We start from the raw sequence: 26308 nt of genomic DNA on the forward strand, positions 1-26308 counted from the left end.
AAAGGCCTTGATCCAGGATCACACAGCTAGTCTGAGGTAACTCAGTCCTCTGGACTCTTAATCCAACACTATCTACTACTCTAGGCTTTTTAACTTGTCTGTTGATTAATCTCATTCGAATGAAAGTAAATGAAAACCTATTATATCCCACATATGGATTAGTTTACCTTACTCTGAGGCTGGGAGCTATTAATCAGCTATTTCCTATAGATGCTATAATGAATAACTTCCTCCAACTCTACAGACAGAAGGGATGAGCCAGGGGACCTCGGGGTTCTGAAGCATCCACCTGGTTCAGCGAAACCCATTCAGTGGGACAAATTTGGGGGCAGCCAGGAATCTAACTGATGGCCAAAAAGAAAACAATACTTTTCATTCTTTTCTAGGAAAAGAAGGAACAAAGCAGGAGGGGTGGTATTCTAATATGATGAAAATTCCCTTTCCTAAATATATGTGGGTTTCACTGGATGATGCAAAAAGAACCTTAGAAAGGCAAATGTGTGAACCATGCTAGAATGAACTGAATACGGACTACTGAGGGTACCTATGATAGAGAACTGGATATCTGATTCTGGTTGAGGGGACAGACATAAGAAAATACAGAAGCAATGTTCAGAAAGAAGTTCAGAAAGCATGAGAAAGTGAAGAGAAAATAGCATTATGATTTGGTGTAAGTTTTAGGCCACTCAGGCAGCAAGGAGGGGTAAATTAAATAGAAAGGGCTTGAAAGCAGCAGGGTCACTTAGGGAATTAGCCTAGCTGACAGAAAATGCCATAACAAGACTTGACTTGATATAGGGGGGCAGGGTGCAATCCAGGGGAGGGCAGAACCAGTAATTTGGGAGTACAAGTAGATTCAGAGTTTCCACTTATAACTTGGAGGCAACAAGGATAAACTAATTCCTGGGAGGAGCACGGCTAAGAGTGAACTTCTCACTCTTTAGTGAAACCTGGGAAGGAAACAAGCATTTATTATGTGCCAGGGACAAATATTATTTCACTTGATCATCATAACAACCCTGGGAGATAGATGCTATTATTATCCTCATTTTACAGTTGAACAAATTGAGGCAAATGGAAGTTAAGTGACTTGCTCAGGGTAACACAGCTAATAAGTGTCCATGGCTGGATTTGAATTCCAAGTCTTCCTGAGCTCTATTTACTAAGCCAACAAGCTGCACCTAGCATAGCTGTTTAAACTAGTTCAAGTGATAAAACCTGTAACTTGCATACATTTTTAAAACCCTAAATGGCTGTGTGTTATGCTGAAGACATGATGAGGGGAAGAAGGAAAGAAAAAAAAATTGGAGAAAAGTTACAGTACCAAGGGCTGGGTCATGGAAGAAGATGATACCTATTCCTTTGTGTAATGACAGGATGAAATTACCATCAGCGAAAAGCAGGGGAAGCTGTCTCACTGGGGTTTGTCCATACCTGGCACTGTGGGAACTTGTCTTGCCAATTCTGGCTGTCACCCTACCCTAGTGACCTGGCCCTGTGGGTCTTTTGTATCCAGTACCTTTCACTGGAGAAGCTAAATAGGTGTTAACGTCTATTATTCTCTCATTCTTTTTGCTGGCTCCCAGATGAGATCTTGCCAGCATTCATTTATCAAAAATAGGATCTTATAGTGGATCATCCCCAGGGTTCTCAAAGCATTGTGTAAACTTTAATGATCGAATGGTCAGGCCTTAGGGGAGAAGTTGGGGCATAGGAGATAAATTCTCTGGAGAGTCATCCTCCCTCGCACAACCCCCAACACCTGGTCATGCCCAGCTCCTTGCCACTCAGCTCCTCCCCAGGAAATCACAGTTTCCATGGGAACCTACACACTTCAAAGGGGAAAGAAGGAGACTGGAAGAGAGAGAAGAGAGGAAGCCGGATTAACCTCACCTTCTTTGCTCCCCTCACCAAGCAGCCAGCAATCTAATTTGTATGTGCCAGCTAGCGCTTGACATGCTCTGGGCACTGGATCAACATTACCCATTACCACAATGGAAGAGGGAGAATGGGCAGGCCATGCTGTGTGTTTTCACCTGTTTGGGAAAAACCCTGAGGTGTAGTGTTTCAGGGAGGGAAGTAGAGTGGGCCCCTCAGCTAGGTCCAAACCTGTAGCAACCCACCCTGCTGGGCTTCGTCTCCTCAGGCCACCCCTCTACCTCACTTGGGGGCCTATAAATGCAATTAGCCTCGATGTGCATCCAATCATCAGATCCGCTCAGATTATATTGCAATCATTAATCTGAGCTGGGGAGCTCCTTGTGTTGCCTTGCTGATTAGCCTCGATGATGCTCTGGTATGATCCAATTAAAGGAAGCCCCTGCTTTCCCTCCCCTCCCCACCCCCACCTCCAATCTGCACCTCCTCCAGTTTCTCTGTCAGAGGGGAAGCAATTCATTCCATTCTGATACCCAAATAAAGCCTTCCTGCTATCACACATATGCTGTATATACATGCACATATCCACCCACTTTTGTCAGCACTCCTCCCCCTCCTGCCTCCCTCCTTCACAGAGCCAGAAAGGGGGAAGGGGGACAGGCAGATGCAAGCATGAAGGCTCGTCTGACTTTTCTTCATCTGAGGCTCTGGGATATGTAGGGAGAGAGGCACAAAAGGCAGTGCCCAGGCACTAATATGAATTGAAAGGGTCTTGTTACATTTATTGACATGAAATGCTGACTCCCCAATGTGGTTTGAAGCAGTCACGCTTTCTGGAGGCAGGCAAATCTAATTAAAATTACCCTGAGCTCCTGGACCTTCCAGGAGTGCTGGACTGAACTCCCAGCTAAACCTTCCCATCAGTCCCACTCGATGGCTGCAGAAAGAGAAGTCAAGTTTTAATAGAAGCAGGGAGGAGTCAAGAAAGAGCCTTCTGGGTTAACTAAATGAAGTGGAAACCAGAAGCAGGAAGGGCAAGAGCAGACAAAATGGACTGTGGTGGTGAAGGGGCAGCTGCTACCAGAGAGTGCTGACTGATTGTTTCCATGTAGTTATAAACTTTACATTAAGCACTTACTATATGTCAAGTTCCGTGCTAGGTACTTATGATACTCTCTAGAACCTAGAGATGTCCCCAAAATGAAAACGTGCTTTATTTTCTAGGAGTTTATATTCTAGAATACAGTGCTGAAGTGCAATGGGAGGCTACGCCAGGAGATGGAAAGTACCACCATGAGAGTCTAATGCTCCCACAGGGTATTTCCTAGAATCAGAGAATCTCAAAGCTGGAAGCTATCTTGTTCAGCTGACTGCAAGAGGAATCTCCTCTACAACATTTCCAACAAGGAACCATTCAGTTTCTTCTTAAAGACCTCTAGGAATGGGAATGGGAGCCTAATCACTTCTGGAATCAGCCCTTTCCATTTTTTTGTTTTTTTGTTTTTTTTGTTTTAGGCAATTGGGGTTAAGTGACTTGCCCAGGGTCACCCAGCTAATAAGTGTCAAGTGTTTGGTCTGAGGCCGGATTTGAACTCAGGTCCTTCTGACTTCAGGGCTGGTGCTCTATCCACTGCGCCACCTAGCTGCCCCAGCCCTTTCCATTTTTGGAATGAGTTCTAATTATGAGGATATTTTCCCATTATATTGAATTGAAAAAGTGGCACTTTGCAATTTCTACCCATGATTCCTGGTTCTGGCTTCTTAGTTAAGCAAAATATATCTAATCCTGCCACCTAATAACAGTAGATGCAGTTGCTTGAAGATAGCTACCCTATCTTTCCCTAAGTCTTTTCTTCTTCACACTAAATATTCCCAGTTCCCTCCAATTGTTCCTTATATAGCACAGTCTCCAGTCATTCCACCATCCCAATACCCCTCTTGAAGGTGGCTCTAGTTTATCATTGTCTTTTCTAAAATATGCAATGGCCTATGGAAGAGCCTGCACTTTCTCTGGTCATGGAAGTAGAGGTGAGGGGTGGGGAAGAGAAAGAGGATAAGAAGACAGGAGGAGTGGTAGAAAAACTTTGCTTCCACAGGTTATGTAACAGTGGGAGATAGCTGGGGGATTTAATACATGTCCTATGGTACTGTTTCTCTTTTTGGAGAGGAAGGAAGGAAGAACACTGAGTTCTTAACTATGTGCCAAGTTCTCCGGTACAATTTGAGCTGATTAGAGCGGAACTGCCCAAAGAGTAATGGTGGAGGGAAAGTTGATAGAGGATTCTTGCTGGGGGGATATAGCATAGATCTCCAGCTTTCTTAATAAAAACCTCCTGAGGCACCAGAGCCAGCCCCAGGCTGCAGTGCCTCAGGGGATAATTGGTTTGAATCAGCTTTGGTCCACTCTTCCTTGTCTCTGAAGGACTTCCCAAACTTCCTTCAAATCTCCTAAGAATTGAGAAAGATGGAAAAGCAGCTCTTCTCCATCTCCATGTTGCTCAGAACAACAAAGGATGGACTAATATAGGAATGAGATAGGATAGTATACAGGTAGGATAGGTATCAGGAAGAATTTTCCCAAAGGTTAATGTAAAATGCTGGAACTGAGACCAAGTGAAACTGTAATTGCCTCATCTCTCAAAAGCTAATCTAATGAACGGGATTTGAGAAATTCCGAACTAGTGCTAGGGGGATAAACTAGAGATGCTCTTTAGAAGGTCAAACTAACCCAGGAAGTCTGTGAATCTAAAGAAGGAGGAAAGAACATGTAGTCCTCGTCTCAATGGCACCCTCCCTGCAATGGCCACCATCACCATCTCTGAGGATCTGTGGTTAGACCTCCTAATAAAGCAGGATCTCTGGAAGATTAGGGAATTGCAGTGTCTCTTACCTATATACAGCACGCTTGTCAGCCTCCAGCTGAGCCTGGGGGTCGATGGGGGCACTGGGAACAGGGGTGCTGGCAGCAGCTGAAGGCGCTGAGATATGGACGGCCTGAGCCTTGGTAGGTGGCTGGGCGGTCGCCGTCATCTGTGGAGAAAAGAAGGGCAGGGGAATAGGAAAGGAAGTTAATATGTTTAAGATATCTGGACCTCTCATGGATAAAGTTTGGAGGGAGTGTGTCCATTCTGATCTGCAAAAAAAGATGATATATAGGAACATGAAATAGGTTATCAGTAAAATAATATATATGTAAATGGTTTAATTTACAGCATAGTAGGAAAAGCACTGGATTTGTACTCAGGACAGACAATTGGGTTATCATCATCATTATTATTATGTTTACATACACACACACAGAAACCTATCCATTTTCAGCAAGGTAGGTCTATCCTTGAACAGACAAATAGCTCCTATTCAGGTAGTGGAGAATTATTTAGACTCAATCACAACTGACTGAAGAAGTAATACAGTTTGAAAAAAGGTGATTTGTAATTTGCATTGTTACTCCTAAATAAAGCTAAGTAGAATAAAGCAATGAACGTTTTTAGAAAGGCAGAGAGGCATTCAGGGTACAACAGAATGAGTAGTAGCTAGACTTGGAGCCAGGAGGGCCTGGCTCTGACACTTACCAGATCTGTGATTCAGAAGAACAAATCATTGACCCTCCTCTGTAAAATAGTGATAATAGTGTCTACATCCCAAGGTTGTTACCAGGCAGAAATGAACTAATCTATGCAAAGAGTTTTTGCAAATTTTAGAGCTCTTGTATATGTCCTATTTTGTTTTGTTTTTTAAAAGGCACTTTTGAGACATTCAAGTCTTAAGACCTTAGCTATATTCACTTTGAAAACCAAGGAAATGAAGCTCAAGTTGTTCCCGTTTGAGTAAGGGCTTATTTATTCTGTTGCTTCAAGTCAGAGTTAAAAGTTCCAATTGTTTTAATTGCCCCTAAATGATTCTACAACTGCAAGCAGAATTCATATAGTCATTTGAAGAGATGTAGGTCTTATTGGAAAATAAGCAAATTTTTTTTCAATATAATCACATAACCAGTACATGCCAATGCTTCATGTTTTTCTTCATATTACTTTAGCACACTTTCTATAGAAACGACCCTTCTCAGTATGCATGTGAGGGCAACTGCAAGAATCATAGTTCTTGGTGTGAGGCAGCTAGGTAGCATAGTGAATAGGGTGCTATACTTAAAGTCAGAAAGACCCGGGTTCAAATCCTACCAAAACACAGACCGGCTGTGACATTGGATAAGTCACTTTATCTCCCTGAATCTCAGTTTTTTCAGTTGTAAAACGAGAGGGTTGGACTAAATGACCTTTAAGGTTCCTTCTAGCTCTAAATCTATGATCTGGTGAATTTCTCAGTCTCAAGTTTCCTCATCTGAAATACAGGGATAATAGAAAAATCATGTGATGTGAGGATCAGATCAAATAAGATAATTTATGGGAAGTGCTCTACCAGCTTTGAAGCAGTATATAAATGTTAACTACTAAAAATACCATAGATTCTAGATTTAGGAAAATATACTTCAAGAAATCATGTGGTCCAGTGCTTGCCTTCACTTGGGAGTTGAAGTATATATTCAGATGAGCCCAAACCCACTATTCCTAGTGCAGAGAGGATGGATGAAGGATGAGGGTATAAAAGGAATTTGTCCACTATGTCATCTCTATCACAAGCAATATTATACACAGAGATAGAAGGGAAAACACAGCGTTGGTTGATTGGATATATCCGTCATTTTTACTAAAGAAAAGAGGGTGACACAGATATCATCACCACCACTTTAGCTTAGGCAATCTGCATAGCCCTTTACTGTGGATTGGGCACTACTACCAATCAAACACTGAGACATCATAACCAGCTCCTACCACCTTCACTGGACATGTCCAAAAAGCACCTTTCTACCTCTAACATTTTGGAATCAAGAGTGGAAGGGGGGGCAGCTAGGTGGTGCAGTGAGGGCAGCTAGGTGGCTCAGTGGATAGAGCACCAGTCCTGGATTCAGGAGGATCTGAGTTCAAATCTGGCCTCAGACACATAACACTGTGTGACCTGGGCAAGTCACTTAACACCACTGCCTAGCCAAAAAAAAAAAAAAAAAGAGTAGAAGGGTCAGAACAAACCCTACCAGGCAGTCCCCCAAAGCTGATTCATCCCATGGAAGAAATCCAGAAAGAAAGATCAACTTGAGTACCTCCCATGGTCTCTACTGCTGGGAAAAACATGGCCCCCAAGCAAGAAAAACTCATGGGGTTCAAACTGGAATTGATGCGAGAACCCAAGAGGGCAGACTGGAGGTGCCAGTCCTTTACCTGTTATTATTCCTGTATTAGTTTTACTACCTGGTCACTCCCCACAGCTACAACAGAGGGTGTGATAGCCCCACAGGAGGAGAAGCAAGCCCAAGGTTCAGTGGCTAAGACTGAACACAGCATAGGAAAAAACAAAAAAAAAAACAAAAAACTTTAAGGAAACCAGCCAATCTTTCCCTGGCAGGGGAATAAAGCCAATTACCTCAGTTTTTATTAACCACTAGCCTAGACTCATTTGTACCACCTGACACAATAGTGATGTGTCCCAAGAGAGTGGGGGCAAGCAATGATAGGCATAACCTATCTTAAGAAAACCCAAAGTGTAAAAATCCATGTACAGCAAACAGAAATGGGGGTGGGAGTGAGGGGAGGGGTGTCGGAGGAAAAAAAAAAGAATGATTTGATTTCCTCAAGCAAGAAATCTGCTTTACGGAAGTGAACACCGCTTTCTAAAACATTTCTAAAACAGTAGAATTAGGCACAAATTCAGGATTTCAGCAATGAGGACTACTTCTTTTCCAAAGTAAAGGATTCAGGTTTCTATAAGGTTCCTTAATATGAAATGCAAATTGTGCAGGCAACTCCTTTTAAGCCATCCAGGCATTAGTATCTTTTAGCCCCTTCTCCAGTGACCTTGAGGGTCACAGGGAGTGACAATCTGAGAGACCATGAATTGAGCTCTTCCTTCACTTATACAGCCCCTCAGGAGTGGGAGGGCCAGATCTGGGATTAAAAAAGAAAACTTGGAATAAAATGTAAATCAAAGCTGGTCTCTTTCCTGCATCCCAATAGGCACCAGCTGAAAGGTAGTTATCCTAATAACTAGAGAGGGAGGAAGGCACAGAGCAGAGTTAGGAGAGGGTGATGACTCAAATTTATAAAACTCCTGGGGGCCAATTCGGCAAACTCTGCATTTCCTTGGGGTTTGGGGAGTGAGTGTTTATCTCTAAATAGATTTCCTTTTATAGCCAGAAACCTCCATTCCCAACAGCTGGAGCTCAAATGCAGAGAGAATGGCCTGCAGCGGTCAGCAGAGCCTGGGGGTGAAAGGCTGGGGGTGGGGTGGGGAGGGAATTAAGGCCCGGGAGGAGAGGAGTGGTAGGAGAGGTGCTCAAACAGTCACAGTCGGGGTAGGGCAGGAGCCAGTGGCTCCTTCTTCAACCTGTCCTGCCTCTTTCTCCTCTCCATAGTGTGTGGAGGGCTCCCTGCTTGTTGACTACATTGCATTAGGGATCCTCTGACCTGCACAGACCCTCCTGGCTCTAAGGTTCAACTGGCCAGAGTTCTTGGCAACTATCCAAATGGTTGAGTCTTGAAGTTCACCATTTCCTTTTTGAAATCTCGCTTGGATATACGGGCCAATATCTCTTTGAGAGGATGGGGGAAGAGGAGGAGAAGGAAGGAACCTTAAAAGTTGTCCTTTTCCAGGATGGGATGGCCTCCAGAAAACACTGAACAGTGTCCATCCAGACAGTCTGTCTTTCTGTCTCCTCTCTTTTTCACCCCTCCCTCTTTCCTTTTCCATCATAAAGCTTGGGGTAGTAAGCCCACCACTTAAGATCTTAAATCTGGAGCTGGAAGGTGATTTAAAAGCCTCATTTGAAGCTTTTTTTTTTTTAACCACCAACCCCCCCCCTTCATTATTTTCATGGTATTAAGTGCTGTCCTCTCTTTCCTGTTAAGGGGTAAATATAACAGAAATTACTAATATCTAGGTGTGAATAAGTGTATTAAATAGATCTCCCTGCACTGACTCAGCTGAAAGTCGAAGAGAAGGTTTATTATTTTTGCCTAGGACACAGGCCTCTTGGACTCCCCTAGACATCCTTTTGCTTCCCCGGTGCAGTACAGAGATCCTGCCGCCTTTTCCTCTCTCCAAGTCCCTTATCCAGTGAGGTAGAATTACTAAGGGGTCAGTGTGTGACTGTAGACTTCATGGATTATGGGGGCAGGGTCCCCCCTCAATCTAGAGTTCTGGTTAAAAAAAAAAAAGCCAAATTAGTCCCCAAGAAAAAGAATTCCCTAACACCAGGGGTCAAACAGTGTCAAATCTGAAGAACTGCTCCACCCACATCCCAAGGAGGCACAGATGGCTTGAGAAAAAGTCTTTCCTAAAGAGGTGCCTGGTTCAGGAAGATACTGGTCATTGATTGATGGAAAGAGGGAAGCTGGCTTGCTCTGCCTTCTCACCACAGTTCCAGGGAGGAGCCCAGAGACTTAAAAAACAAAAGCCCAAAGAAACTGATGGAGGCTCCTGAAAAGGATGTTAGCTGCCCTCTTTCGTCCGCTTCCATTTTTCAGTTAACTCCCAATTATTTGGGAGAGGACGGAGCAGATAAAGATAGCAAGTAATAATAATAGGTCACACTTCTATCACCCTCTAGAGTTTACAGATTGTGTGCCTCACAACAATCTCGTAAGGTAGGTAAGGAGTATTCCCATTTTGCTAATGAACAAACTGAGACTTGGGGAGGTGACATAGTGAGGCTTGCTCAGAAAGGATCACAGGGCTAGGGATTTGAACTCAGGTCTCCAGACTCCAGGTCCAGTGTCCCTTCTAGTACAGTAGTAGTACATCATGCTGCTTCTCAACACCTGCTCCTTGATGATACCAAAACCACTTTTGTTGAGCTTTGGATTATATCACACAATTATTTCTTATTTGCCATCTTCATTCTTTTTGATTTGGGCCAATGCTACAGTGCCTCCAAGAAAAGCACCTGTGATGATGCCCCCTGCTGGTATGAGGAGGACCTGGGTTTCTGGAGCTCCCCTGGCACTTCTGCCAGGAGCGATGAGCTTCCCCAGAAGGCCCCATGGCAGACTGTCGGTGAGAACATTTTGGAGAGGCTCACCAACAGAAGGCTGGCTAGGTGATAGGGATTTTTTTGGCCAGAACACTGAATGAAAACGAATGTGTAGAGGAGTTACCATCAAGCACCAATGAAATCACTGACCAAGAGGTATAAATGCGAGCAGTTCTGAGCATCTCTGGACATTTCCCTCCCCGCAATGTCTGTCCCATGGTGCTTGGGCATTCTTTTTCTTGTGGGGACAGTTTGGCTTCTCATAGACCCAGCTAAACAGGTCTCTGATTTGAGGGTTTCCCCCAACCCCTTCCCCCTCCATGGGTGGGAAGGGGGTGAGGGAGGGGAGGAGGAGCTAAAGGGGCAGGGATATTGTACAGCGGGGAATTGGATATTTGCTACCAATAATCCATAAAACATGTAAATCACAGACATAATCCACGTGTACAAAACGCTTTACTGTTACAAAGCACAATAAATATGCTATCTCAGTTGAAATTCACAATGTTAGATAGATAGTACACATATATTATCATCATTTTACAGATGAGAAAACTAAATACAACCTCTTTATTTTATTGTAATTCAGTCTGTCCAACTCTTTGTGACCCTATTTGGGTTTTTCTGGGCAAAGATAAGGGAGTGGTTTGACATCTCCTATTCTTATCTTATTTACAGATAAGGAACTAAGGCAAACAGGGTTAAGTGACTTGTCCAGTGTCGGCACAGTTAATAAGCGTCTACGGCCAGATTGGAACTCAGGAAAAAAAGTCTTCTCGTCCAGGCCCAGAATTCTATCTACTGTGCCACCTAGCTGCCCTGAGCCCCAGGGAGGTTATTTGACTGGCCTAGTCCTCCCACTCCAGAAGCAGAACTTTGCCTAAGGTCCCAACCCTTCCGCTGCATAATCTTAGGCAAATTACTTGACTGCCTTAGCTTCTTCACCTGTACCATGGGAATACTAACACAACAGAAATGCTTATCTCAAATGGGGGTTGTGAGGATCAAAAGAAATTATGAACACAAAAGTGCTTTGAAAAGTATAAAGTGTTATATGAATGTCTTGAAATGTTACATATCTGCCCAAAAACAGAATCCCATTAGAAATAAACAAGGAGCAAAAATATTACTGCAAAGAGAACTTAAAGGTAAGACAGAAATCAATTCCGTTTCATTTTGGCCCTTTGCCTGTTTTCCTGAAGGTCCCAGTTTGTGGGTTTCTAATAATTTGTAGCATGACCTTACTTCATGACCTTTACAGGCTCTTGTGGTGTAGTGGAAAGAGCACTAGGCTAGTGTCAAGGTCTGGGCTAAAGTCCTCAGTCCATATATACATAAGATTTGTTGCTATAAGGGACCTTTGGAGAGTTACCACAAGGCGTCCCATCTCCTGATTGTACAAATGTTCATTGGTTGTTCACATGTCTGGAATGTCCTCCCTCCTCATCTCCACCTTCTAGCTTCTTACGTCCCCTCGAAAATCTCACCTTCTGCAAGCCTTTCACAATCTCCATTGATGATAGTATCTCGTGATTATCTCTAATTTATCCTGCATTTCTCTTATTTGTACATAGTTGTTTGTATGTTGTTTTTTTCCAGTAGACCAAGTGTTACTTGAGAGGACACACAGGTTCACAACCTCATTGTCATCTCTCAACATTTCATTAGTTATCAAATTGTTCTTCCTAAAGAGCAGATCTGCCCATATCATCCCCTTTATTCAGTAAATTCCAGTGGCTCCCTATTACCTCCAGGATCAAATAGAAAATCTTAGGTTTGTCTTTCAAAACCTTTCATAATCTGGCCCCTGCTACCTTTCCAATCTTCTCACATCTCACTCTCCTTCAAGTACTCTGTGATCAAGTAACAAAAGCAAAAGGAATCTTGCTGTTTCTGGAAGAAAACACTCCATCTCCTAACACTGAATGGTTCTATTGGTTGTCCTCCAGGCCTAGAATGTACTCCCTCCTTATCTCTGCCTAAGTCTCAGCTAAATATATATCTTATTTATACATAGTTGTTTATATACTGAAGACCCTACTACAGCGCCTGGAGAACAGGGACCATTAATTTTTCACACTGGTATTCCTAGTGCTTAGCACATAGTAGGAGCTTAATAAATTTGACACGGATTCCTTTGGCAGTCTGGCAAAACCTATGGACCCTTTTTTAGAATATTTTAAAATGCATAGGATTATAAAGGAAACCAATTATATTGAAATATAGTTATAAAAATATTTTCAAAGACAAGTTCATGGACCCCAGGTTAAGAACCATGGATTTAGGTCAACCTTTCTTTTTTGCAGAGGTGGAAATTAAAATTCAGAAATGGGAAATTATCTGCTGAAGGTCATATACAGTTAGTAAGTGGCAGAACCTGTTAATGAACAATGTCTTCTGGTTCCAAATTAATATTCTTTCCACTTAAGATACTTTCTATCTATGTGACCTAGGTCCAGGAAATCCACCTTTGTGAGCCTCCATTTCCTAACCCGTACAATAGGGATAACCACACACTACTAGCTACCTCACAGGCTTGTGAGGAAAGCACTTGGTAGTAAACTATATAAATGTGAGTTATTATTTCCTGCAGTCCCACAGGTGGGTGCAACACTGAGCAAATTTCTGTTCTGAGAGACCTGAAGTACCACCCTTCTGCCTAATGGGTTGTCTAAAGAAAGTGAGGTAAGCAGGTTCTATGCTAAGGACTTACTGCTTGGTGGGTCACTATTCCTTAGGTCCCTGTAGTCACCATGTTATTTGTGATGGGGAGGAGAGGAGAGACAGATTTCTTCACCCAAATTGTATGATAGACTGGGATTCCCCAAAATTGCTCACACAAAAGCCTTGTGGTCAAAGGGAGCTGCTCTGGGTCTCTAGGGCTTTAAATTACCACTGCTGATCTGCTATGGTAACTAGTTGCTACCCCTGCACTATGGGGGTTACCACAGTAAGTTATAGCAGATGTCAGAATCCTCCAGTCTAACTCCTAATGATATTAAGTCATGTAGGAATTCTAGGGGTGCAGGTAAATTTGAGGAACATGGGAGCTCTCACACCAACAGTGAAACCTCAAAGCCCTGCTTTTTCTGAATATCTGAAGAATATAACTTTGGAGGCCTAGCTTTGTGTCAGAACATCTTAGGCTCAGGCTTATGAGCAACTTTCACAATGGCTGGGTGAACTAGGCATAGAGACCAGGTTTCCTAGTAGCCAGAGGGAATTTCAAGGACTTGGGGGAGGGCTGAGGCCTTTAAGCAGATCTTCATGGGACAGCTGGCAGTCAGCAGGATGTCCTTTCTTGGGGATAGAGGCCAGGTGGTTCTAATGTGGGGCCCCTGACTACACTGTAGGGAAATGAAGATTGAGCAAAGGGGAGAAGGACACTGATGGATTTGTATTCCAAGAAGAGTAACCAGGATAATGACAGGACTAGAGGTCATGAATACAAGGAATAATCCAAGGAATTGGGGATATTATATTGAAAAAGAGGAATACCAAGTGGGATGTGATAGGGGTCTTGCTATATTTGAAGACATATTACATGGAAGAGGGATTAGACTTGTTCTGCCTGACCCCTGACAGCAGAACTAGAAACCATGAATATAGGTTGCAGAGAAGCAGATTTAGGCTGGACATAAAGAAAAGCTTTCTAAAAATTAGAGCTGTCCAAAACTGGAATGAAAAGTACTGGGTTCCCTATCAATAGATGTCCTCAGGCAGAGGCTGTATGGCCAATTTTAAAAAATTAAATTTTATTTTCAGTTCTAAATTCTCCCCTTCCCTTCTCCTCTAGAATACCAGTTGATAAGGCAAGAAAAATAAAACCCATTATGAATATGTATAGTGAATCAAATAAATTCCATGTCCAAAAAAAAAAGAGGAAAGGAAAAAAAGAAAGCATGCTTCAAGCTGCATTCTGAATTGATCAGCTCTCCATCTGGAGATAGAGGTGAAGCATGATTCATCATGAGTGCTCTGAGTCTGTGATTGGTCATTGTATTGATCAGAACTCCTAAATCTTTCAAAGCTGCTTATCTTTACACTATTACTGTATAAATAGTTCTCCTGGTTCTGCTCATTTCATTTTATATCTTTTCATATGTCTTCTGAGGTTTTTCTGAAGCCTTCCCCTTCATCATTTCTTACAGCAAAAGAGTATTCAATCACCTTCCTATATCATAACTTGTTAGACTTTTCCCCAATTGATGAGTACTCTTCAATTTCTAATTCTTTGACACCACAAAAAAAAAAAAAGCTGCTTTAAGTATTTTTTATACATATGGGTTATTTCCCCTCTTTCGATGATCTTTTTGGTGGGGATACAGATGGCTGAAAGGGTATGCACAAATTAATAACTTGCTGGTTATAGTTCCAAATTGTTTTCTAGAATGGCCACTCCAGTTCACAGTTCCAACATTACAATAAAGTCCTTGTTTTCCCACACTTTCTTGAGAATTTGTCATTTTCTGGTTTTTTGCCAGCTTTGTTTATGGCTACTTGTTTGTGATGCTATAGAGGGGATTCCTGAGGAGGTTGGATTGGTCCCACCTAGCCCTGAGATTCTGTGATTCAGTGTTAATCATTTGAGGTCCTCTAAACCTGACCCGTTCTCCAACTCAGTCTCCTTGAGAAGAGTGAAAAGATAAATCATAGGATCATGGACTTAGAACAGGCAGGAGTCTCAGACATCATGAAGTCCAACCCCTTCAAGTAGAGATGAAGACACTTGAGGTCAGGAAATGTTAAATTACTTGCCCAATGTCACATAGGTAGGAAGTAGCAGAGATAGGATTTGAACTCAGGACCTCTGACTCCAAATCCAGTACTCTTTCCATTGTACCACATGGAATAACAATTGAGTCAGGCTAAATTCAGCTACTCTGATGGACTGTCAGGCACTTGGGCTTTTACAAATTCCAAATATGTTATTAATTTATTAGCCTATAGTCTGAATGAATGAAAAAAACTGAGGAAGAATTCAAAAGCAACACAGGAAGGGATGCATATATTATTATTTGGAAAATTATTGTTTTTAAATACTTCTAAACAAATGCTTAGCTTGCAAAATCTTCATGGGCCTTGATGTTCTTTCCCAACAAAATAAAAAAACCACCAACTACCACTAATTTTCACACTTTCAAAAGCTTTTTACATTTATTATCTCATTTGATTTCCTCAAAAAGCCTGTGTGTGAGGTAAAGTATTTTTCCCTATTTTAAAAAGAAACTGAAGCACAGAGTAGTGAAAGTAATTGCATTTAATGCAGCATAGAACCCAATAGTAAAGCTAGAAAAAAATCCCCAGGTTGCCATCATACTCCCTCTCATTTCTGTTTCCAGATCACTAAGCTCTAAGAATACCAGAATCGACCTACAACAAATGCTTAGAATCCTCTAGCACCTTGCCCATGAAGACGAAAGGAAAGGAGAAGAGAACATAAGAAGTTTCTCATGAGGCTCACTGCATGATTTTCATTAGGTCCATCCAGATTTCTTTTTAAGCCTTTTACATATGGATTTACACTTATTTCCATGGCTGTTTAGAGGATAGACAATATAACAGCAGGATTTGAGGTCTAGGTGAAGAACAGAATTATCTAAGGAAAAGCACAGCCAGGCCATTCAACAATTGACTTTTCCCACATTTAAAAGTAAATTTGCTGACTGTATACCAAACAAGAGACATAAAGAGCACATGAATTAAGCCTACGGTTGAAGTTCAGCTCTGAAGCTTCTTCAGCCAACACAACCACAGGGTGGTCAGGCAGCTGAGTGAGCGAAGTCAAGAAGGACCTTGTTCAATTTTTTAAAAAACAGACGGCTACAGACAAGATAGAGAGATAGGGCGTGCACAAAGAGAAGAAAGACCTGGCTGGGAAAAAAAAAGAAAGAAAAGGAAAAAAAGAAGAGAAAAGCCAGTGTGGATATGTCAAAGAGAGAGAAGATAAGTCCCTAAACAGGGTCCCTGGGGTGTTGCCCTTGGGGCCACAGGGAGCTGTCAATCACTGCCACAGAAAAGGCTCAGGGGAACTTTGAAATTGGCTGAATTCACTGTATTGCTGCAAAGTGAGTGTTTCAACAGCAGCCTGGAAGGCAGGGGGCTCTGCAGCCCTTAAAGAGATGAGAGGAATGTAAAGCAAGTGTGAAAACATCTGAACCCAGGGCTGCCCGTCACAGCTGCATGGCCTGGATGGAGGCCATTCACAGCCAGGGGCCCCAGCTGCCCCCTCCTGCCTCTGAGTTAATGAAACCAGCATGGGGATTCTAATGACTGATCAAAGCCCTGTCCAGCTTCCCAATGCTGGCTGTCTGTCCAGCCTGGCCAGAGTGGGGTGGGCTAAAGTGAAATGGGAGGAGGGAGAGGCAGTAGAAAGCACAAGAAAGGCATGCCTAGGCCACTCTCAATGGAGTGGGGGGCCCTTCCCCTAAAGCTCCCCTACCAGAAGCTCAGATCTATCCCTTGCAGAGTAGAACAAGTTTCCCAAAGTAGAAGGGAGAAGCCATTAAGATATCAGGCCTCTAGGCAGAGCATTCAACAACTCAGGACCCTCCTGCTCCCCCATCAACTTGGAAAACTACAGAAAGTATGTTTTTCCCTCTCAGACCACCCATCAAATCTCAGATTGCCTTCTGGAAAAATTTCCTAGGAGCTGGAGTTATCATCTCTTAAGAGTTCCCTCCAGGCTTCATGGGGGAATAGGGAAAGCTTCAGTCCATAACAATTAGGGATATAGATATCTTTTTATTATTACCCAGCAGGTGAATTCCTTCTGTGCAGCTATGATGTATAGGCTATTGTGTCTCAAACTACCTGTTATATTTAAAAGGCAGTAAGGGGGAAGAGGGAACAGAATGGGGAAAAGCATCAGTCTGAGGGAATCAGGAGATCTGGATTCTCTCTAGTCTTGGGTTTGCTGCTAACTACATGTGCAAGACACGTCACTACTCTGAGTCTCACTTTCCTCATATGTCCAAGAGGAATAGAAAATCTCTAAAATCCTTTCCAAAGTTAACATTTTGTGATGCCTTATACAAAATACTTGTTTTAGTTCCCAGTTTTGTGTGGGGCTGTGTCTAAAGAGTTAGGCAAAAAAGGTCTCTGCCATTCTTTCTAGCCTAATAGTCAAATAGACAGACACATTGAGGATGTACAGACAGCTGAAGTCTAATACTGCAGAAGGAGACCAGATAAAATATTTAGTTTGGTACCTATAGGTGGGGTAGAGGAGAGAATGTTAGATTTGGAGTCCTGAAGGCCTGAGTTTGAATTTGGCTTTAAATACCTACTTGTGTAACCAAGGAAAAGTCACAACTTCTCAGATTCTTCATCTGAAAAATGGGGATAATAATAACATCTACTTCACAGAACTGTTTTGAGAATGAAGCGAGATAACGTGTAAAACTCTTTGCTAACTTTAAGTGCAACAAAAATTCTGTTACTATTAAAGTCTTCCATAATGCTACATTATTACTATTATAGCCATCTTGTATACAAGTTAAGGAGAAAAGAATTTGTGGAGTAGTTTGTGGCCATAGGGATGCTGGGAATTCCATGGTGGAAAGGCTGAGGCTAGAGAAATTACCCCCTCTCTTCCATTTAATATGTGAAGGATTCCTGGAGGAAGTAGGCTTTCAGAAGGTGCTTGAGTAACATAAAAGAGAATGCTTATCAAGGTGCTTAGGTACCACAGGTATACTGACTCAGAGGGGAAAGGGACTTCAGGCCACTGAGTCCAAGTTTCCTCAAGAAAATAAAGTTGCCCAAGGTCACACAGAAGTACTCTAAGTGAAAAGGCTGGCATTCAGACCCAAGGCCTCAAGGTCTTTCCATGCTGTCTGTGTGGGGCAGCTTGAGAAACACAGACTCAAGCAATGTTGGAGCCAGGATCACTCCCTAACCCTCTGTACAGTCTTCTTTCTACTATACTATAAATTTCAGAAGCAGAAGTGGGATAAATTGAAGAATGGAGATACAGAGCAGGTTTTCCTGAAAGTCATTCAGTTAACAAGCATTTATTAAACACCTGCCTCTATGCCAAGTACTGTGCTAGAGGAAAGGGTCTAGGCTGGGGTGTGTGCTCCTCCACAAGCAAGAAGATGGCCAGTGGGGGCAACTAAAGCTATGTAACAAAGAAACCAAAATCAGAGCACTCATTCTGAGGCCTAAGAAAATACTATGGGGCAAGATGAGTCTATTAGGACCTTAAGAAGGGGGCATAGTATGGTCGAAAGAACAAGAAGAGAAGACATCTTTGGCAACTGGGTTAAAGGTCATTCCACAGGTATTAGAGGCAAGAAGCCTGGAGAGGAAGAGTTTGTAATCATCCAAGTGGCAAGTAGCCAGGCTGCAGGAGCCACGGATACGTGATGCAGGGAATGAGCGCCTTAGACAGGACGGGTATATGGACCACACATGTGACCCTTGTTGGGAATATCTTTACACTGAGACAATAGATTGACTATTGGTACCTTCTGAGAGCTTCTAAATTCTATCTGCATCTTGTAGACCAAGAAAAAGCACGCCAGGATTGATAGATAGGATCTCTGATTGCACTGTTGGCAGCCGTAGGTGCAGCTAAACTTTGTGTCAAGTTTAACAGAGGCACCTCCAGCAGAAGGAAGTGGTTGCCCGCACTAAGGGGTCAAAGGGCCTTGTTGCTGTTGCCCTTCCTTTAGTCACGTTTCCTTTCCATTGTATAATAAACGCAGTGGCCCAGTCCATGCAACTAAGAACAGCTTCCCCAAGACAGAATGAGGGCAACCATCTAGAAGTGTGTGAAATCACAGGAGAAAGCCACTTTGCCATCTCATCAATTGTCCTGGTCCCAAATACGATGGGATGTTGCCATTAATGCTTTTCTGCTAAAAAGAAGGGAAGAAAAAAAGACCTTCATTTAATAACTTTATTCCCCAAACTTCAAGAATGAAATTGCTAAGAAAGAACGTCCCTTGAAAAAAATTCTAATTTACTATGAAGAAGGTCCTGAGCTTGGGAATATTTTAATTCGGATTCCTAATTTTCGAAAGTGAGATCCTCCTGTGCATTTGAATAGATTATGCTAGCCCTTAGCACAAGGAGAACATTATTAAAATGGTTGCTGTAGTCTCAGAGGGAAGGCTCTGGGTTTGGTTTCTTCTTTATTTTCAGAAGCTTCAGTTGCCTCCACTGGCCATTCTCTTACTTGTGGTAGAACCTGGGACTCCGACATAGTCTCAGTGAACAGAGGTCTCAGGATATTATAGTAGCAAGTCACACAGGATTAGAAAGGAGCAAGGCCAGGGAATGAAAGAAAATGCAGAGTCTCCGAATCTCTATGCTTAGGAAGGGCTCCCGTAAGGGCCTGGACTGAGGTTACCTTTCTTTCGCTTATGGTTTCCAGATATTCTAACACCTAAAAGTTCCCAGGTTTTTTTTTTTAATCACAAATGAGCATCATGAGGAAGCCAGTAGAGCAAAGGTAGCCAGGAGGGGAGGATGGAAAGGGGAGGGTGGCAGCCAGATGAAAAGAGAGGAGGAAAAGAAATGGAATGGGGAAAGAGATTGGGAAGGAAAGAGACAAAGAAGACAAGGAGAGAGAGAGAGAGAAAGAGAGAGAGCGGTTGGTACAAACCAGCTTCTCTGGGATCAGAGAGAGAATTTATTGAAAGGCCAGTCACAGAAAGAAGCCATTCCTAAAAGCCACAGCAGGGAAGAAGAGGGGAAAGGGAAAAGGCTCAGAAAGCCCCAGGCCAACTGGCCTCAGAGTCCAGCCTGGCTTAAAAGAGATGAAAATGGGATCGCCCCCCCCCCCCCCCATCTACCAGATGCTTTTGTTTCCTGCACTTCCCCCTTTAACCTCCTCCAGTATGTATCTAGGAGTTAGCTCAGTGGAGGGTTTTTAAAAGTCTATCTGGTCCCCAGGAATGATATCATCAATACATCATACCAACAATACCATCACTGCCCAGTGATGTAAGAAATCAGTGAAACATTAATAAACCAATAAGCATATTTATAAAGTGCTTACTATGTGCCAGCCACTGTGATACATGTTGAGACTACAAAGAGAGCCAAAAGCAATCCATAGGGAGACAGTTCTTCAATATCTCCTTGGTTTATTCACTTCACTGATTACACTGTATCTTTTTTTTTTCTTCTTTATTTGGTGAGATAGACCACCAGAAATGATACTGGCCTGTAAAAAACAGAATGAGACCAGTGGCTATTGCAGTGTTAATCTCAGGCCAAAACTATTTCTTTGCAGAAAAAAAAGTTGCAAATTTTTCAGTAAAGGCATCCTTGAAGATCAAGGTTGGTATACGGTATTTGAGTCAGAAGAACTGGATTTGGGTCCTAGTTCTCTGTTTAAGGCCATGTGTCCTTGGAAATAACTATTTTAGCTCTCTGAGCCTAAGGTACCTAAAATGAGAGAGTTGGCTTATGACTTCTAGCCTCCCTATGTGCTTGAACAGCCTATAATTCTATAACCTTCAGATCCAAGGTCCTGGAGATCGATCCAAAAGAAAATTCCCCAAATCAGCCTCCACTCCCCTATCCCCTGCTAATGGCTTTGAGAAGTCTTCAAACAATCTCCCCATCCCCTAGGCCAATACAGCTCTTGATCCACAGGGGGCTAAGGACCTGGGGCTGCAACAGCCTCCTCCTCCTCCCCACAGCAGCTGTGATTTGTTAATCCAGCAGTATAATGTGAATTAAATTAGTCTTTTCACACTTAACTACCCCCCAACTGACATTCTTGGGCAGCACAGGCTGCAGCTCTCCAATTAATCCCTGCCAGGCCAAAACTTCTCCCAGCTGCCCCAGCTGGTGAAACTTTGGAAAGGAAGGAACATGGCTAGGCTAATCCCAGAATTCTTAAGAGGGGGAGGAACCAGGAACCAATCTCCCCAGCCTACAGGCTATCTCCAACCAGCATGGAGGCTAAGAGCACTGTGGGCCAAGGTAGGAGAGGATGAGACTCCTTGCCTTATACCTGCTTAATGAGTTCACCTCATAGCTCCCCCAGGGTCAGGGAATATCTTCTCCCCATGTGTTGGAGCAAGAAAATACCACAGACAGCACTGTGACCCAGATAAGATGGAGTGTAAGTCCTTGAGAATAAAGTGATAGGATCATAGACTTAGAACCAGAAGGGTCATTGGAGACTGTCAACGCCAACCTCCTGATTTTAAAGATGATGAAACTGAGACCCAGAGACACACCTGATCACAGGAGGCAGAGATACATTAAAACACAAACTCTCTAATTCCATAGCAAGTGCTTTTTAAAACTGTACCATCCTTCCTATACCATGTCAATCAATTCCCAACAAGAATTAAGTTCCTACTATGTGTCAGGTACAATGTTAAGTGTTGGAGATACAAATACAAGAAATAAAATAATCCCTACTCTAAAGGAATTTATATTCTAATGGGATAGACAGCAAATGTATATATAAATAGACAAAGTATAAACACAGAATGAATAAATGCAAATATGTACTATATATGACAATGTCCCTATTTTTCATCCTCTTCCCTCAATGCTGCTCATTCTCCCCTGGTACTGACAGAAGAGGTGGGAGAAGGAAGGATGGGGCAGACTTGTGTCTCATGATTTCAGAGGACTTTAGAAGCCCAGAGATGTTCTCCAACTCACAATAATAAAAACCAACATTTACATAGCACTTCAAAGTTTGCCAAGTATTTTACATATGTTATCTTATTTATCCTCACAACAACCCTAGAGAGTAAGGTGTTATTATTGTCCTTACCATTATATATGAGAAAACTAGCTGAGAAAAGTTAATCAAGTTGCCCGAATCATAAAGCTAGTAAGTTTCTGGGGCAGGATTTGAATTTAGGCATACCTGATTCCAAGGTCAGGTAGAAGACAAAGTACAAGGTAGCTTAGTGCCACAGTGTGAAAGCCTTATCCAGATAGGTAAGGGAGACACAGAGGTTTCATTCCTCGTCTAGTCAAGGCCAGACTAGCATATAAGAAGTTCATGGCTTAAACTAGCAAACAGTCAACCCATGTCCAACCCAGAATCCAAGCAACCTGGGACTGAATCACATAAGGAGGAAGGCCAGACAATTCCTACAAAAGTCAGGATCTAGTCTCAGCCACCTAAATTTTTGATTAAGGCCTACCCACACCATCCAGAAGCGTAGGAGCAGAGTTTGACCCAAGAACAGCCCCCAATTCAGAAACTGAGGCTGGAGAGATGAGTAAAGAGAAGAAAAAAAGACTTTGAACACAATGAAAAAATACTTTGGGGTTTCATTTCTCTTTAAGGGGGAAGAGAGAAAATGAATTTTTGTTAATTGAAAAAAATGTTTAAAAAAAAAGCAAACACAAAAGAAAACTGTAAACCTACAAAAGTCTAAGTAGACCCTCAGAGAAACGAATGTTTTGGTCACAAGGACTAAAAGAAATTAAGAGAAACAAAATGGAATAGCTAGGGAGGAAAAAAATGGCAAAGAGAATTAATACCTTAACAGAGTGGGTGATAAAGCTTACTGAAGAAGTGACCTCCTTAAAAATTAGAATGAGTCAAACAGGAAAAAAAAAATGACTCTGAGGCAATAAGAAACATTAACACCGAATTAAAAGAAGGAACAAATAAAAAAAGCAAAAGAAAATGGAAGGTATATAGTAACAAAAACATCTAATCTGGGAAATAGGTCAAGGAGAGATAATCTAAGAATCTCCAAATTATCTGAAAATCATAACCAAAAGAACCTTGGATACTCTATTTAAAGAAATCATAAATGAAAATTACCTAGATTTCTTAGAGTCAGCGGGCAAAATGAAAACAGAATCCACCAGTCATCTCCTGAATAAAACACCAAATGAAAATTCCCAGGAATACCATAGCCAAAATCTGAAACTTCCAACTCAAAGATAAAATGCTAGAAGTAGCAAAAAGAAAACGTTCAAGTACCATGGAGTTGCAGTCAAGATCACATAAGACTTGGTAGCTGAAAATTTAAAGACTAGGAGAGCTTGGAATATGATATTCCAAAAAGCAAAAGACAAAAGCTGAGCAAAACTGATTATAACCCTAAAAGGGGGAAAAACAGATCTTTAATGCTGCAATAGAGAGCTCCAAGCATTCCTGATAAAATGATCAAAACTTTAGGAGACATTTAAAATTAAAAACTTTAAAATGTAAATGCAGAATTTGAGAAACATAGGTAACACAGTAGATCAATTTTGAGAGGCTATTTAAGTATGAGTTATTTACATGTTACAGGGAAGAAGTAACAAATGTCTTTTCAGAACCCTAATGTCTTAAAGACATAAAGTTAATGAGTTAGGAGGCAATATTAGGGAAGAAAGGGGGGAAAAGGGAAGGTAATTCATTATTTCATACATTTGGGGTGAATGAGATAAAGAATATATACACATAGATGAAACAGTGAAAGGAACGGGTATCCCATGAACCTCATTTTCCTCTAAACTAGACAAAAGAAGATGAAAACTTCTGATACAGACACAATTACAAACACATACTTATTCTATTTGGTGTTTAAGTTCAAAATGAAAATAATATTTAACTTACATTTAAAAAAAGAAATTAATTTAATTTTGATGAAAAAAATTTTAATTTAATTTAAAAAAAAGAAAGATCATGGTCAATGGGAAAAGTACTGCACAGCTAAAGAAGGGCAATTATTCCCATTTTGGAAAAAGGGAAGATAGTAGAGCCAGAAAAATATCACTAAGGGATGGTTTGTGATTATCTAGAAAAGCAAGTATCAAGCACAAGGAGCCAGCATGACCTGTTCAAGAACAGGTCATGAACTGTTCAAGAACAGGTCATGCAAGAATAACACCTTTTCCCTCTTTGACAGGGTAACTAGGCTGGTTGATGAGAGGGCTGATTTATATGTAGCTTACCTAGATTTTAGTAAAGTATTTGAGAACATCTTTGATGTTATTCTAAATGGAGAAGTTGAAGCGATGTGGGCTAGATACTAGTACTTTAAAAGTCCACAGGCCATATGTGGCCCACAACACTCCTGAGTGTGGCATGAACCAGATTAAAATGTAGTTCCTATTTGATTTTAATGTGTTGATGTATTAATAAAAAAAGAAAAATGCAAACATGTGGTTTTCTAAGTCAATATGCGGCCTGCATGGATCCCTAAGTAAGATTTAGTGTCTCCTATTTCTATTTGAGTTTGATGCCACTGCTTTAAGGTGTATTCAGAACTACTTAAAGAGCTGGACACAAAGGAATGAATGGTTTGATGCTAACTTGTAAGGCTGTCTCCAGTGGGGTGTCATAGGGATCTGTGCTTCACTGCATACTGTCTTAACATTTTTATCATTTACTTGCTCATAGACTTAAAGCCAGAAGAGACCATAGGTTATTAAGTTTACCCCTATAATTTTAATAAGGAAGTGAGGACCAGAGAGGTTAAATAACTTTCCCAGGGTCACACAAATATAAATGTTAGGGCCAGAGTTCTCTGATTCAAAATCTAGCATTCTTTCCAATGACTTGGAGGAAAAAAAAAACATTGGTGATATTCTCATTAAATTTGCAGATGATACAAATGTAGGAGGGATAGGTAATATGGTGGATGATAGAATCAAGATCCTCAAAGAAGCTGACAGGTTACAACTGGGAAGAATGTAATAAGATTAAATTCAATAGGGATATAGACTATATATGCATATACATATATACATATATATTTTATATACAAAATCTTAAGCTTGAGCTCAACAGATGAATTTCACAAGCCCAAAATGAGAAGTGGAAATGGGGGCAGGGAGGATGGCTAAACCATAGTTCACTGGAAAAAGATCTGGGAGTTTTAATGGATTGAAGCCATGTCAACAATGTGACATGGCAGTCAAAAAAGGACAGGCAACCTTAAGAGTGCATTTAGAAAGGCATAGTGTCCCAGGACTAAAGGCACGATGGTTTCCCTTTCTCTGCCCTGGTCAGAACACACATGGAGTAATTTTTTTCTATTCTGGGTGCCACATTTTAGGAAAGACATTTATGAATGAAAGAATGTCTACAGGAAGGCAACTAGGAAAACAAAGGGATTCCAGATCATGCTATATGAAGACAGGATGAAGAAGCTACGGGTGCTTTTACTTAGAAAAGAGCAGAATTAGGAACATGATGGCTGATTTGAAAGACTTGATGGGCTGTCACATAGAAGAGAGATTCAATTTGTTCAGTTTGACTCCAGAGGCCATAATGTGGCACAATGGGTGGACATCACAAAGAAGCAAGTTTAGGCTTTTTTTTTTTTTGTGGCAATTGGGGTTAAGCGACTTGCCCAGGGTCACACAGCTAGTAAATGTCAAGTGTTTGGTCTGAGGCTGGATTTGAACTCAGGTTCTCCTGACTTCAGGGCCAGTGCTCTATCATTAATAAAATCATTACTTTGGAAGAGGAAACTTTATATAGAAGGAATTTCTCCTTCAAGAGCTTAGCCCTACATTCTGCTTGGACCCATCTCTCCTCTCCCAACCATGACTTACCATATGAAGAGAGTATCTAACAGCCCTCAAAGTGGTTCCCAGTGCCTTTTCTTGTTTTGTTTTTTAAATTTTTTTTTTGGCCTTTTCTTGTTTTGACCCATGTAGATCAAGCTACCCTGCTGACAATGGCTCAGGGAGAAGAAGGAATTGAGGCTGCACCCAAGTCTATGGAGATAGGATCTTTTGAAAGGTTCTGAGAGAGGGGGCTAAATTCAAGGTGTTCATCCTCTGTCTCCTTTCTGTAGGCAATGGTGCAGCATCTTTCCTGAGCTACAGAAGAAAATGCCAACTGGGGAAGACTGACATGCCTCACTTATAGGACCCTATGGTAGAAGGAGAGGGGAGAGTCAGGGAAGCAAAGGGGATATGATAAGACTGTGAGAGACAGATATGCTATCCTAAGTACATACGAAGGTACTTTTTGTGGCTCCCTGTTTCCAAGGGCAGTCCCAGTCCTGAAGATCCGACCATATCACTCTTCTATTCAATAAAACTCCAGTGGCTTCCTATTGCCACTAGGATAAAATATAAACTCCTTTTTTTAGTTTGTAAAACCCTTCACAACCTGGCCCCAACCTATCGAGCACTTACTGTCCTTTCTACACTCTTTGATCCAGCCAAACTGGCCTTCTATCTGTTCTTTACACATAATATCTCATTTTCTTGCCTTTGTACTGACTGTTCCTCATGCCTGGAATGCATCTCCTTCTCACCTCTATTTCATAGAATCCCTCTTTTCCTTCAAGACAGCTTAAGCATACTTTCTAGGCAAGGCATTTCTTGAGCCCTCCATTAACTAGGGTTTTCTGTCTCTCCAACTAGCTTGCATTTAATCTCTTCATATTTATCCTATAC

The 26308-nt window shown here is 41.7% G+C and overlaps 1 protein-coding gene across 1 annotated transcript in view; it reads right to left on the minus strand.

The window, feature by feature from the left end:
- PKNOX2 (PBX/knotted 1 homeobox 2) overlaps positions 1 to 26308 on the minus strand; it is a 347095-nt gene that overhangs the window by 78057 nt on the left and 242730 nt on the right. Inside the window, exon 5 of the mRNA XM_027835120.1 lies at positions 4769 to 4908. Coding sequence (XP_027690921.1) covers positions 4769 to 4908 — 140 coding nt within the window. The remainder of the gene's footprint in view (positions 1 to 4768; positions 4909 to 26308) is intronic.

The sequence above is a fragment of the Vombatus ursinus genome, unplaced genomic scaffold (genome assembly GCF_900497805.2).
Source record: "Vombatus ursinus unplaced genomic scaffold, bare-nosed wombat genome assembly UNPS02014813.1, whole genome shotgun sequence".
Lineage (NCBI taxonomy): Eukaryota > Metazoa > Chordata > Mammalia > Diprotodontia > Vombatidae > Vombatus > Vombatus ursinus.